A 15334-nucleotide genomic window follows, 5' to 3' on the forward strand; every position below is an offset into this window, starting at 1 on the left:
AGCAATCTGTAGAGTTTAAGGTCAAAAAAGAGATGGATATATGACTAGTAGACAAGCAAAAAAGGGACAAAACATTGTTACCAAGGTAACTTAATATGATAGTATTATTGGTAGGATCGATTTCACGGAATTCTGAAGACTCATCGGATATATTACAATAAAAAAAATTCGAATATAATATTATGTTCATCTAGGCATAATATCCTGATTACATCTTTCCTTGGCAAGACCAGCGGCTCCGCCCGCGTAAAGTGAATATCCAGGCTAATTTCGTTTCCCATGGAAGTCCTATTTCAGTGCACGCTTAGACCACATAAGGAACCTAGGTATATGAAAAATTTCAAATCTTTGCGGTTTGGGCTTTAAGTCAGTGTACTCTTTTACATATTTAGATAGATGTAAAGGAGTTCAATAATGGAGTGAGAAAGAGTAAGACAGGCACTGAGCGACTTGGTTTTAATACTAAATAATGGGTAGCGGGAGTGATGATTCGGCGCGATCATAGGAAAAATCTTCCGCAAGGCTAGGTGTTATGCCTCGGGAATCGCGGCTCCGACGATGTTGAGTCGGAGGTTGTATATATGCTCCAATCCGTGAAACCTTTGCTTGCGCGATTTAGGTTTTTCGCTGTTTTTGGCTGATTCGCGTGATTTTTTTTGTGACTTGTGGCGTATAGATTTTAGCCACAAATGAATACCGCGGCGATCAAAAATATTGTGAATAAATCAGCACATTGAGGCAACTAAAGATGTAACCTAAGCAAGGTAAGGTTTCTCTGCAGGGTCGGGGAGGTAAAAATAGCTTTGTGTAAAAATAGTTTTTATTTTAGTTATAAGTTACAAACAAATATAAGTATGTGATCCAATTGCAAATTATTTATCTGTATCACGTCTTTATCCCTTACGAGACAAACATAACTACTAAACAGCCTTCATAATACCGAAAGGCTGAACGTATCAGCAGTAGTGACAGGTTGCTAGCCCATCGTCCAAAAGATTAATCCCAAGTTTAGAAGCCTTTTGTTTGGTTGACCTTTACAAGCTTGTACACACAAGTCGCTATTTACGACATCTTAACAAAACAGACGAAGAAGACTTATCATTATTATATATTAGTTACATGTTGGCTGGATTTATAAAACAAGATATCTTTGGATATTTTTTCCTTGTATATCTCTATAAATATTGATCGTGAAATAAATAGATAATACGCATGCGTTACCGGAAAATCGGGCATGCGCAAATGTTATTGTTAACTTTTAGTTCAACTGCCTGAGAATTGCTGCAAGCTGTTTCCATAAAGTCATCTATATCATAGATGTGATGATAATAGTTTCCCTATTTTCAAATATGAATATGTACACCATTTAGCTTTACAATTAATGTTTGCCTTTGGTCAACTATAACACGTATAGAGGGACATTTTTTATTTTTCTAGGAATTTGCAGTACCTTGGAGAAAAAGCAGTGTTGAAAAAGAAAATAAACAGTTATTCAAAAATAATAGCGAAATAATTGAAACATAAAAATTACATTTAGGAACAAACAAATATAGTTAAAATATACAAAATCACTTAACATTTACATAAGTTAGTCAGTTTGGGATGAGTATGAGATGGCGATGCCATAACGTATACTTTCTTATAAAGAAATCTGTGATTGATATATTTATTCTTTATTTAATCTAATGTAGTGCTGTAATTGATATCATATTCGATATTATATTTCAGTCTGTCAATCCAACATTGGAATATTTGGTCCAGCACATACAACACTTATTCGCATATGACATTGACACTGACAGCAAGAGAGTAAATAAAAATAAAATGTCAAACAAAATAAATAAACAGCGGGAAAACCAAGGAAAAGCTGTGGTGTGCTGTGGTGTATTCATTTGCTCGTTTAAATCTATTTATGGGGATTCTGCCAGTCATCTTGTTGGTTGACACACGTATTTTCGTAAAATCGCGATATTTAGTGTTTTCCTTATCTGTTCTCTTCCCATTTCATCCTTTACTCGGTTGTGGATACATCACACAATAAGGTAAGTAATTTAGTTGTAATTCGCACCTACTCCATCACTCCGTGATGGAGTTAGGTGACGAAGAAGGTCCCCCAGACTGGGGAGGTACGAGTTCTTCTTCTAGGAAGAAACCCTCTACGCCTCGCCCTTCTAAGCGACCTGCCGAATCTGCAATAGAATCGGAACCAAAAAAATCTTCTCCCCCATCGGACTCCATCCAATCTGTTTATCATCGTCCGGGATTTGAACCGGACTCTATTATTAAATATACCGACGAAGACGATGCCCCGTTTATCGTATATGTTACGAGGATGGAACCCGATCCTTCTGCGGGCCTATCTATTAGGCTTCTTAAATTTGCACAATTTTTACATCATAATTCTGTCTCCGGTATTAAATCAGGTGGACTTAAGCTCATGGGTAGGAACAAAGTATCAATCGAATTCACAGATAGGGATTCTGCCAATTCATTCCTAGAAAACCCCCTAATCCCAACTAACAAATATATTGCATCTGTACCAAGATTCAATATCTCTCGCATGGGAGTTGTTAGAGATATCCCTACGGACTGGACCTTGGAGGAATTAATTAATAATATTTCTGTTCCGCCCAACTGTGGTCAGGTAGTAATGGCCAGACGTCTCAACTCCAAATCAAAGAAACCTGACTCTGCCGTTTCCTGGTTCCCAACCACTACTGTTGTCCTTACTTTCCGTGGACACGTCCTCCCGGAAAGAGTTTTTTGTTTCCATACCTCTCTCCCCGTATCAGTCTACCTCCTCCCCACAATCCAATGTAGGAACTGCTGTAAATTTGGTCATATCAGCAACCAGTGCCGTTCCAAACCACGATGCTATAGATGTGGCCAATTCCAACACTCAGGCGATTCATGCTCCTCAGATGCTTCTATTTCATGTCTATTCTGCGGGAATTCCCATCTAGCTACTGACCCATCTTGCCCCGAACATATTAGGCAAAAACAAATAAAAGTTATTATGGCAAATGATAACATTAGTTACTCTGAGGCAGCAACCAAAATTCCTCAAAATCGTTCTTTTTCTCAAGTTGCTGCTGCAGTTCCCCCAGCTTCCTCCCAATACTACTCCTCCCAATCTCCAGTCTCCTCTCCACAACGCCCTCCAAACCCTCCCCGCTCTTCAACCCCCAATCTGTCTTCCTCTTACAAAAAAACTATTTCACTTTCCCCTAAAGCCAGACCAGAGCTTGGAAAGTCTTATGACATACAAGCTCTCAGAGAAATTACCTCAACTCCTAAATCTTCCCTTCCCAATGGTTGTGCGTGTTCATGCCAACACCAGGACCCTTCCCCTGCTTTATCTCCAAATGATAACCTATTTGAGATATTAGCAGACGCCCTTATACAATTTTTATCACGAGATGTTGACATGCTACCGCCCAATACCATTTCTCGTCTTCAACAAATAATTGTACCTATCCTTTCCAAACATAATGGACCAAGTTCTTCTTCAGTGGAATACTAGGAGTGTATCAAAAAAAAAACCCGATTTAATGTACTTAATCAATAGATACAATCCCATTATAGTTGCCATTGCTGAAACGTGCCTTAAACGCACGTCTCACTTCCATATCCCACTCTACTCTTGTTTCCGAGATGATAGAGATGATGGTTGGGCAGGCTGTGCTTTGTTAGTCTCTCAATCCATCACCTTCACTCAAGTTCCTATTCCCCCTCACAGCTCTTCTTTTCATGTTGTTGCTGTGAGAGCCTTAGAAATATCCTTTGTTTCTGTTTACCTCCCTCACCCTCACCACTCTATTGTCCTGGAACTACAATCTATTCTATCTTCTATCCCTACTCCCCTTATCATCTTAGGTGACTTTAACATACGAAGCACCCTCTGGGGCTGCCCCTTTGACGATTCAATTTTACCTGTCTTTCTTGATCTTCTTGACAACATAAATCTTTGCATTCTAAATGATGGCTCTGTCACCCGTCGGTCTCCTCCGTCCCAAAATGTCAGTATCCCAGACCTTACCCTAACATCCCCCCAACTTGCTCCTATATTGCTTTGGCGGGTTTTACCTAATTCATACGGTAGTGATCATTTTCCAGTCCTTACCACACTAATTAAATCCATTTCCAAGGTTTCGCCCCTTCCTCCTCTTCTTAAATACAAAACCGAAAAGGCAGACTGGGACAAGTTCTCAACTTGCCTCAAAGTCCTTACATCCTCCCTTCCCTCTCCCTCAAGCCAAAACTTTTTACAGGCGTATGAAGAGTTCATATCTGCTGTTATTTCTGCTGCAGATGAAACAATCCCAATTAAAAATGCTTCACACAACAAAATTCCCTCCCCTCCATGGTGGGACTCTGAATGCTCCGAATCTATCAGGAAAAGAAACAAAGCTGAGAAAGATTTTAATAGTGACCCCACCTTGACAAATTATCTACTTGTTCGCAAAACAATGGCACAGACTAAGCGTCTATTATCTCAAAAAAAACACCTTGGCTGGAAGTCCTTTTGTGAATCCATTTCCCCCAAATCCTCTCTTTCAAGTGTTTGGAAGAAAATTAAATCTTTTAGAAGAGCTACAGCTCATCAAGACTCCTCTTCTAATGACACTTCACCTTGGCTCAATGATTTTATAAATAGACTTTCCCCTCTAACCGCTCCTGCTTTGGATGAACTTCCATACTCTTCATATAACTGTCCTTCCCCAACCATCCTAGATGAACCCTTCTCCCTCCAAGAATTATTATCCGCTTTGGACGGTCTCAAGGATTCCTCCCCTGGTATTGACGGCATTCCCTTTTCTTTCATTACCAAAGCTCCTCTTCCTTCCAAATTATACCTTCTGTCCATTTTAAATCATATCTTCCTGTCTGGGTCTGTCCCAGAATCATGGAAGAACCAAATTATTATTCCCATTCTTAAACCTGGGAGGAACCCTCTAGACCCCCTCAGCTATAGACCCATTGCCCTCTCATCGGTAATACATAAAATTATGGAACATCTCATCAAAAATCGATTGGAATGGTTTATTGAATCAAAGGGCATACTTCCAAATTCTCAATTTGGCTTTAGAAGAGGTATGGGAACTCTGGACAGCTTGAGTATCCTGGTCTCCCATATAAGAGTGGCATTCTCTAAAAACGAACATGTGGTAGGCGCTTTTCTTGACATAACTTCAGCATATGATAACGTTCAACTTCCTATTCTCAGGCAAAAATTGCATAAGCTGAGTATTCCAGTGAGGCTGATTAATATCATCTGTAATATGCTCATGGATCGTCACATAATTGTCCGTTTGCAGGGTTCTCTTCTTCCCCCTCGCTCTGTTTGGAAGGGTCTTCCACAGGGCTCTGTACTTAGTCCCATATTGTATAATTTATATACTTCTGACCTAGATCAGTCTGTCAATTGCTTTTGCAATATTCTTCAATATGCTGATGATATAGTTCTTTTCGCTTCTTCGGACTCCTTTGATGACATTAGCCGTCGTTTAAATTCAGCTCTTTTTTACCTCAACACCTGGTTAGAAGACCATGGATTATCTATCTCCCCGCTTAAATCAAACTGTGTCGTCTTTACTCGGAAGAGATCTTTGCCCCTATTAACTGTTTCGATTAATAATGAAACTATCCCTCAAAAAGACAACTGTAAATTTTTAGGAATTACCTTAGACTCCAAACTAACAGGTGTTACTCACTTAAACCATGTTGTCCAAAAAGCTGAAAAGGGAGTTAATGTCATGAGGTCTCTCTCTGGAGTCCGCTGGGGCTCCCATCCCTATAGTCAAAAATTAATTTATAATGCCCTTGTACGTAGCCATTTTGACTACGGTGCCTTCTTACTAGAACCATGCAACAAATTAGCTTTGGCGAAATTAGACAAAATTCAACATAAATGTCTCAGAATTATAACCGGTGCTATGAAATCTTCTCCGACAAATGCCCTTCAGGTTGAATGTTTGGACCCTCCTCTTGTATTAAGGAGACAATTTTTAGCTGATAGATTTCTTTACAAAACAATCCAATTATTTTCTCATCCCTTATTAGAAATACTTAACTCTCTATCAGACTATTGTCATACTTCTTCTTATTGGGTTAACAAAGATCACCCGCCTTTGGTTAAAAGCTTCGATAAAATAGATAACCTTCCCCACCCAGTTGCCCAATTCTCCAAAAATCCTATCTTTGATATTGACTTCCTCCCTCTCATCTTCCAACCTAATGTTCTTCTAAACATAGGACTTTCCAAGAATCTTCCTGGTGCTGATAGGATATTCAACCAGATCATTTCTGAGAAATGGTCTGATTGGACCCTCATTTTTACGGATGCTTCCAAATTAACTCAGGACTCTAATGTTGGTGCAGCAGTTTGGATACCTAAATTCAATCTTTTATTAAGTTTTAAATATTTTTCTAAATCCTCTATATTTACTGGAGAATCCATTGCTCTCTTTGAAGCTGTTCAATTTGTTTTATCTCACAATTTGGACAAATCACTTATCCTCTCAGACTCTTTGAGCTGCCTCCAAGATATTTTGAAACGACCCTTCCATGCAAAGGATAACTTTCCAATTACCCTGAAAATAAGAGAAGCCTTATATAATTGTCAATCTTCCAGTATTAATGTAGTTATTGCTTGGATTCCAAGCCATTCAGGAATCAAGGGTAATGAAACAGTAGATATGTGGGCTAAACAAGCTTCTACTTCAGGTTCTGACTGCCACAAATTTCATTACTCTCGAGACCTTAGACTTCTAGCTAAACCACAGTTAATGACTAATTGGAATAGACAATGGCAACATTCTCGTCAGCAAAAAGGTGTCTGGTATGGAAATATCCAACCTAACTTACCCAAAGTCCCTTGGTTCTTCCGGCATCGAAACTTGGAGAAGTGGGTAACGTCAGTTATAATCCGAATGCGACTTGGCCATGTATGTATCCCTGTCTTCCTCCATAAACTGCGAATTAGAGATACTTCTGTCTGTGAATGTGGGCTGGATGAAGGTAATCTTAATCATATAATTTTCAACTGCCCCAAACTTGTGGTCCATCTTCGTAACATAATTCCGACGAACATTCCCCATCTAAATTTAGACATTAATTCATTTCTTTCTCTTGTCCACACTCGGTTCTGTTATATTATTGCAAAGTTCATAACTAAAAATAACCTAAAACTATAGTTCCCATTACAGTATTTTTTTTTTTCTCTCTCTCTCTCCTACTTCCGAAATCTCTTATTAGGTATATGCCTTGTTTTACATAACTTTTACACCTTACACACTCACTTCACATTATAATCATTAACTTGTCTTCTCTTTTACTAACAATACCTACTTGTTGTGTTTGTCTTTTTGTGTTTGTACATTTGTTAACCTTCCTTTCAGATTGTATACCGTCCAATTTCGTAACTTCGTGTCTCTTCAAACCATGACATTGGCAGAATCACCGAAAGTCCGGTGGAAGCCATAATATAGAAAAGAAAGAAAGAAAAATCTATTTATTTTAATTATTCGTCTAAAATGCGTGTCCTTCCATCAGATAAGACATCTGCAGAACAAATCAAGCTTATAAGAAAGTATTTGAAACTTAAAATTATGGAAGACAATGTTAGTTTTATAAATCACAAACAAGAAAGGGATCATGTTTACGATTTAATGAAACGAACTATTCTGCACGGTGAATCTCATTCTGCTCTCATGCTGGGACCGCGAGGCAGTGGTAAAACAACGGTTGGTACAGTTTGCACAACTTTTGTGTTAGCTACTTTATTTGTGGAAATCAAATTGTAATATTTTGCAGGTTAGGTTGATGCTAAACCTTAGCCTGTAAAAGGCTAGTTCAGTGATAATATTTTTTATCGATTTAAAGAAAAAAAAATACATACGTATAACACTTATACAACACTTAACACGTCTATATCACTTGCCGGGTAGACTAGCCAGAGCCAACAGCCAATAATTAAAAAAAGAATGATAAGTTTTTAACCTAAGACTTGTTTTGTTTTAGCTTATTAACTCAGTTCTTAATCAGCTAAGTAAAGAAGTGGACATTTCAAGTGACGCCATCATCGTGAAGCTGAACGGGATGCTCCATCACGATGATAAGGTGGCCCTCAAGTCTATTACTGCTCAGGTAATTTGTTGTTTTAATATTTACTTTTTCTGGAGTTCCACATACTTAGCTAACTAAAAAAAAAAAATAGTGCTTGATGAATTTGGAATTGTCTTTGTAAGTTTTTTTCAAATTGGTTTTGTTCTTATAATATATATTCCCAAATTAATACACTCAGCTGTTTATTGAGCAGTTTAGAATATGCTTCAGTTGGTATGAAAATAAATAAAAATGTAGCATAGCTTTACACAATAATTTTGTTGGTTGAATTATTAAGGCATTTATTTAACCAAAATCAAAGTTTAGTGCAACATTGGAATCCTACCTCTTTGATTATGAGCCAGTGAACATCAGTCGGGAATCAAACTAATGGAAACAAGTCAGAAAAAAATCTAAGATAGGGTTAAACCTATGCTGAGACAAGTTGTTATTCCATTTTAGTCATCACTTTAAGGTTTGGCCACTGTTCCTGTTTTCTCAACTACTATAATAATTTGGTTAATAAATATGAAACTAAGTTTATTTGTTGTTTTATACATACATACATTAAATCACGCCTCTTTCAAGGAGGGGTAGGCAGAGACTACATCTTTCCACTTGCCATGACGATCTCTGCATACTTCCTTCGCTTCGTCCACATTCATAACTCCTTTATGCAAGCTCGGCGGTTTCGGGTACTCTTGCCCTGACCCTTTACCAGGACGTCCTTAATTTGATCAAATTACATTTGTCTAGGCCTTGCCACTCCTTGTTGTTCTATCATCGCACATTATCTGCTGAACCAGTCTTCTTGAAATTTTGCATATATATGTATAATTAAGGGTTTTAACGAGGACATAGGGTACTTTTCATTCTGGTCAAAAAACTGTATTTCCTGTGGAATTTGAAAAAACCCTATATTCTTTTGTAGGTGGCGCTAGACACGCGCAGGTAAGTGGCGCTAAATTTGTACGTAATACATATATAAAAATTAATATGTAAATATTATTTTCCAGATGCAACTGGAAAACGCAGTTGGCGACCGTGTCTTCGGCACTTTCGCTGAGAACCTGTCATTTCTACTGAGCTGCCTACAATGCGGAGCCGACAGGAAGTGCAAAAGCATGGTGTTTCTTCTAGAAGAGTTCGACATGTTCTGCCACAGCGGCCGTACTCAGAGCTTGCTGTATAACCTGTTTGATATCACGCATAGCAAGCAGGCACCTATGTGTGTGTTAGGTGAGAACATATATATATAGTATATGTAATTACATATATTCCTTACGAGAAAGACAGGCGTAAGTCTCAAAAAAAGTAAAGTCCATGTTCAGCTGTATGGCTTAGTGATGGAGTTGAGATTTAAATAGCGAGATGTTGTTAGCCCATCGCCTAGAAGAAGTTAATTGGCCGTTTCCATAATTGACTCTTTACAACGGCACACACTATGTTGATTCTTTACTATCCCTCTAGCGTGGTAGCTTGCTACTAGATGAATCTGGTCATGGACCTTGAAAAATAATCCTACTAATATTATAAATGCGAAAGTTTGTGAGTATGTCAGGATGTCAGTATGGATGTTTGTTACTATTTCACGCAAAAACTACTGAACTGAATAAGATGAAATTTGGTGCGGTAGATAGCTTGAGACCCAGAATAAAATATAGGCTACTTTTTATCCCGGAGTTCCCGCTGCATTGATTCCACGCGGACGAAGTCGCTGGCGGCCTCTACTCTTAAATAATAATAACTCTGTCTTACCAGGTATAACAAACCGGTTAGACGTTATGGAACTCCTGGAGAAGCGGGTGAAGTCCCGTTTCTCCCACCGCCACATCTTCCTGTTTCCAAACGAGGATTCTGGGGAATTACGCTCGCCCATAGACAACTTTAAGCAAGTGTTGCTGAGGCTGTTGTCTATGCCTTGCAAAAAAGCTCCAGAGAGCCCGAAGAGGAAGAAGGGAAGGGCTGGAAGGAGATCTGGTGAGTAAATGGATCAAATAAATTATCATCCTCGCTTTCGCTTTTACAGCTTTCGTGTCATTTGCATGATCTGGGACCTTCGTCTAGGCGGACCTAGAGTCACTATTGAGGAGCCCTACGTCCGCTTACGAACACGACAAGCACTTATGCGAGGCAGTGCCAGATTTTCTGAAGTTTTTGTACATATAAATGTTTCTATAGTGGTTTCATGGCGTACGGCATGGTTTACGGCTTACGGGGTCGACAGAGGCGTCTGACCGTACTTTAGTGTATAAATAGATATTAAGTAAGCAATAAAGTTTCTACTAATGCAATTATAATATGTAAAAGTAAAATATGTTATTATATTATGTTCACGTATGATTATTTCAATTTATTTATTATTTAGATTATACCAATACAAAAAAAACAATAGAACCACTCCATCTCTTTCCCATGGATGTCGTAAAAGGCGACTAAGGGATAGGCTTACAAACTTGGGATTCTTTTTTAGGCGATGGGCTAGCAACCTGTCACTATTTGAATCTCAATTCTATCATTAAGCCAAATAGCTGAACGTGGCCATTCAGTCTTTTCAAGACTGTTGGCTCTGTCTACCCCACAAGGGATATAGACGTGACCATATGTATGTTTGATTATTTCAGTTCACATAGAAGAGCCAACAGACGTTGACACTGATGATGAATATTCTATACCCGAAGTAGTTCTATACAAATGCAAAACCAACCGTGAGGAGTTTAGGAACTTGGACCCTGGATTTGTAGAAGATTGGAACTCTCATGTGAATAGTTTGATAGAAGATGACACGATAACGGATGCTATAGAGAAGTTTTGTTACTATACGGGCAATGAGCAGGTGTTTAGGAATGTTTTGGTGAGTAAATACTTGTATATATATTCATATAGCACGGTTACCCTACGACTAAGACTACCGACATCCAATACCAATTTTTACTCCCACTCTTTTACTGTACAAGCTGTCCGTCTATGGAATGCTCTCCCTGTAGATATCAGGAAAGCCCAGACTATTAATAGTTTCAAAAATCTCGTTAGGTCTCATTATCTTTCTACTCTATCCTAAGTATATGTTATTATTATGTATTTATCTGTATTTATGCGTATTTGTATGTATTTATATGTATTATATTATAGATATATATTTTATTATGTTCAAACATTTATTTATCTTGCTCTGCGCCAACGCCAATCTCCTGTTGGATTTCCTTCCACCCAAAGGTTGACTGGAAGAGATTGCTTTAGCGATAAGTCCGCCTTTGTACCATCTACATCTACTTTGTGTTGTTTTGTATGTTTTACTCTTATGGTGCAATAAAGAGTTTTATCTATCTATCTATATATGGGACAAATTACACGGATCGTGTTGGTTCGAAGTTAGTTCGAGACTTTAACTCAACTATCACTACATAGTATAAAACTAAGTCGCTATTTTAGTCTGTTTGTCTGTATGCTTAAATCTTTAAAATTACGCAACGGATTTTGATGCGGTTTTTTGTAACAGGTAGAGTGATTCAAGAGGAAGGTTTTTATGTATAATTTTTTCCGAATTTTGCACTCGTGCGAAGCCGGGGCGGGTCGCTAGTATTTTATATTATACTATATTTTATAATAGAGGCCGCCCGCGACTTCGTCCGCGTGTAATCATCTCGCGGGAACTCCGGGATAAAAAGTGCTATATGTTATTCTGGGTCTTCAGCTGCCTACATACCAAATTTCATCGTAATCGGTTCAGTGGTTTTGCGTGAAAGAGTAACAAACTTCCATACTGACATCCTGACATACAAACTTTCGCATTTATAATATTAGTAGGATAAATATTTATATTGATAAAACATCCATGACCCAGGCCAATCAGACGAAGTTCGTTTCTCATCATGTCGTGGCCAGATTATGTCGTCATGTTTTTCCCACACTGTCTGAAAAATATGTAAATTGCAATAGTTTTTATAACAACAATATTTTTTTATTCCAGTTCCAACTTATCTGCCAACTATCACCTACCAAGCCCTACATAGATGCTACAGAGTTTTCAAATACCATAGACAAGACAGTAGCGCCGGAGCATAGAGTGAAACTGCTGCAATCCTTGTCTATACTCGAGTTGTCTCTGGTTATAGCCATGAAGCATGGCATGGAGATATTTGACGGCCAACCAATGAATTTTGAAATGGTTCTACATAGGTGAGTAATTTATTTATGCATGTAATAAAATTGTTAAATTATGCCATGTGGTTCAATGAATTTTAATATAGGACAATATCTTTTCCTTGGATGTCGTAAAAAGCTACTAAGGGAATAGGCACTTTCGTCCAGTGCAAACCGCGTGGTCTGGTAGCAAAGAACATGTTTGTGCCAGCTGCTTCTCTTCTCGTGCAGATTGTTAAAGTCAGTCAAGGGAGAGGCTCATAAAAGCTTAGGATTTTATTTTATAAGGCGATGGGTTAGCAACTTGCCATTATCTGCATCTTAATTCCATCATTAAGCCGTACAGTTGAATGTGGCTTTAATTTTAGACGTGATATATTATGTACGTATTTCCATTTTAACAGCTATTATTTTTTCGTATAATGACTTGATTATTATTTATGTATGTAAGTATATTGTTTATTTATTGTAATTTTTATGTATGTTTATTATAATTATTTTGTTTCATATTTTGTGTAGGTATAAATATATTTATTTAGTTTGACCCCACATAAAGTTCTCTGTCAGACCCAATGGCTGACTGGTAGATAATGCTTCAAGCATTAAGTCCGCCAATTGTGCTACACAATTGCATTTTGTACAATAAAGTTTAAATAAATAAATAGATTATACCTATTGATTATTTTAAATTATACATAAAATATATTTCCATTTTAGATACACAAAATTCGCCAACACGAACTCTTCAACGCAAACCGTCCCCCGACCGGTCATATTAAAAGCGTTTGAACATCTCCAAGCTTTGGAAATAATTTTACCAGTGAGAAACACTGACTCTATATACAATACTGACAACACAACCAGTAGAGTACAGAAAGAATATAAACTTTTCACTTTGGCGGTGCCTGTGGATGATATAAGCGAAGCTGTGAAGAGTTTCAAAGCTTTGCCGACTGAAATCAGTCATTGGTATAGTAATTCTGTGTTCTGAAGTTATTTTTATGTAGCTACTTTAATGATATAATGTTTTTGAAGGGACTATGTTATAATTGCATTAAAAAACCTTAAAACTATGAGAAACCACTGAGAAATACTGTTTATATAACACGGATATTTTATCGAATTGGGTCTAGAAGGAACATAAATTTTTCAATCTGACAGTACCTCTTGATCGTATAAGCGGGGCTGTGACGAGTTTCAAAGCTTTGCCGACTGAAATCAGCCATTGGTATAGTAATTCTGTATTTATCTGTATCTTCAAGAAATGGTAATAATTAAATTTATTTCAAGTCAAAATACGCTTTTTGTATCAGCAATAAGGTTTAATATTGATCCTATTTTAATATAATGTACAACCAATTTGATTTTCTCGAATCGTATGTTGTAGAATTAAGCAATCATCAGCAATAAGTGCTATAATAATATTTTTTAAGGGTTCTATTTCGCAATTGCGTTCACAAACCTTCAACCTGAATGAGAAACCTTCGAGAAACCACTGAGAAACCCAGTGGTGAGAAACAGACAATACAATTCTGCCCCCTATAAATCACCCACTGGTATAGTGTTTCTGTGTTTTTTAAAGCTATATTTATCTTACTCAAAGAGTAAGAATAAGATGGCGATATATGTATGTATGTATATATATATGGCCGTGTATCGGTAGTGTCTGGGCCACAATGTATTTAGTTAATTTGATAATGCAGATAAGATAAAGTAAAAAAAAATACAAAATGGTTACTGTTGTATAGTCTTAAGTTAGTGTTTAAGTTTAACTTATTTTTGTATAAAATAAAAGCATGCACGTGTTCAAATTAACATTTCTTTATTTAATTTTCAGTACAATCGATGCTCACATATTTCTTTTATCGCAAATAATGCTAAAAACCGTCAACATTTTATTTCAAGGGAATTGCACCGTACTTAACGTCAAACTTAAATTTTTCAATAGTTTTAACCCTTAATTTGGCAGAATTTTTTTTTTTACAAAAACCGATTTTTTTTATTGAAATCGGGTTTAAGACGTTTTAAGGCATTACAAAAAAATACGAAGAAATATCTTTACGTTTCAGTTTTCCTGAAAACTCATGTATGACACAGCATACATTGCCAAGTGAATAGAAAACCAAGGGATCAAAGTCGTGTATGCTGGGATATACATTGCCAAGTGCAGTGACTAATGAAATACCGACGGAAGTGAGTCCTAAAACTTATGAAATTTCGACGGGAGTTTATCCAGGAGCAGGAATAGCAAAAAAAATACAAAAGATAATAATAGTATAAACGTTTATTGAACTGAAATGTCTAAATTACGCCTTTACATGGTAATCTAATTGACAGTTTCTGGGATTCTTCGAGTAAGAATTTGTTTGCTCTACGATATCTGTTAGAATGTCTGGCGAAAAAAATTTATAAAAATAATCCAACGCTGATATATCCGGAACATCTGTATAATTGGAGTCTTCTTCTATAATAGCTCTGTGTCGAAAAACGGCTTCTTTCCACTGATAGTTCAAAGTAAATTTTTTCATTAGTCTCGGTCTTTTCCGGACAGGAACGGTGGGCTGACGACGTCGGGATCTGGTTTTTGGATTTGGTGGATTTACTGGAGTAAGAGGAGTTGTTGGGAGTGACGGAATATCACTCAGCACCGGTACTTTATTGCAATTTGGTTCTAAAGACAGACTTGAATATACTGTTTGAAAAATGGGCGTAAGTGGAACATTGTCGCTGTTGTAATGTTCGTCATCATCTAGAATGTTTAGTCTTTCTAAGGAAGAATGAATAGACGGTGCTGGAGAAGAAAATGAAGAAAGCGGGGTGCGTACACGAAATTCCTCTTCGACATCTGAGCGCTCGCTATCGTCAGAGGGTGCATTTTCAGCAGGCACAAGAGCTAATATTCTACCACCTCGAGTTAGTAGCGTTTGCTGGCAACAAAGAAACAAAAAAACATGCTTCAACCAAAAATAAAAAGCAATCCCAAATCACAAATACATGCGGTATCTTGCAAATTACAAATAAAGCATTTCATTACAAACTTGGCAATGTATGCTGTGTCATACAGACAAAACGAAGGGTCTTTCAT

General features: G+C 37.4%; 1 protein-coding gene across 2 annotated transcripts; it reads left to right on the top strand.

Moving 5' to 3' along the window:
• The first annotated feature begins 1839 nt into the window (after positions 1-1839).
• On the top strand, positions 1840-14048 carry LOC106135639 (origin recognition complex subunit 4). Of its 2 annotated transcripts, none has more exons than XM_060952651.1 (8): positions 1840-2042; positions 7401-7745; positions 8023-8148; positions 9123-9345; positions 9868-10086; positions 10731-10960; positions 12077-12285; positions 12967-14048. In XM_060952651.1, the coding sequence occupies exons 2-8, from the start codon at positions 7536-7538 to the stop codon at positions 13238-13240; spliced, it is 1491 nt and encodes a 496-aa protein (XP_060808634.1). In that variant the 5' UTR covers positions 1840-2042; positions 7401-7535; the 3' UTR covers positions 13241-14048. The 2 variants fall into 2 exon arrangements, with proteins under 2 accessions (XP_060808634.1, XP_060808635.1); XM_060952652.1 differs by having other exon boundaries at positions 1883-1902; positions 7506-7745.
• The last annotated feature ends 1286 nt before the right edge of the window (positions 14049-15334 follow it).

The sequence above is a fragment of the Amyelois transitella genome, chromosome 29 (assembly GCF_032362555.1).
Source record: "Amyelois transitella isolate CPQ chromosome 29, ilAmyTran1.1, whole genome shotgun sequence".
NCBI lineage: Eukaryota > Metazoa > Arthropoda > Insecta > Lepidoptera > Pyralidae > Amyelois > Amyelois transitella.

What these genes read in the sequence shown, in the direction of transcription:
- LOC106135639 (XM_060952651.1), top strand. Translation starts at nt 7,536, where the DNA reads ATGCGTGTCCTTCCATCAGATAAGACATCTGCAGAACAAATCAAGCTT. An exon ending in AAGGGCTGGAAGGAGATCTG is followed by an intron (nt 10,087 to 10,730) that starts GTGAGTAAATGG and finishes TGATTATTTCAG; the next exon opens with TTCACATAGAAGAGCCAACA. An exon ending in TTTGAAATGGTTCTACATAG is followed by an intron (nt 12,286 to 12,966) that starts GTGAGTAATTTA and finishes TTTCCATTTTAG; the next exon opens with ATACACAAAATTCGCCAACA.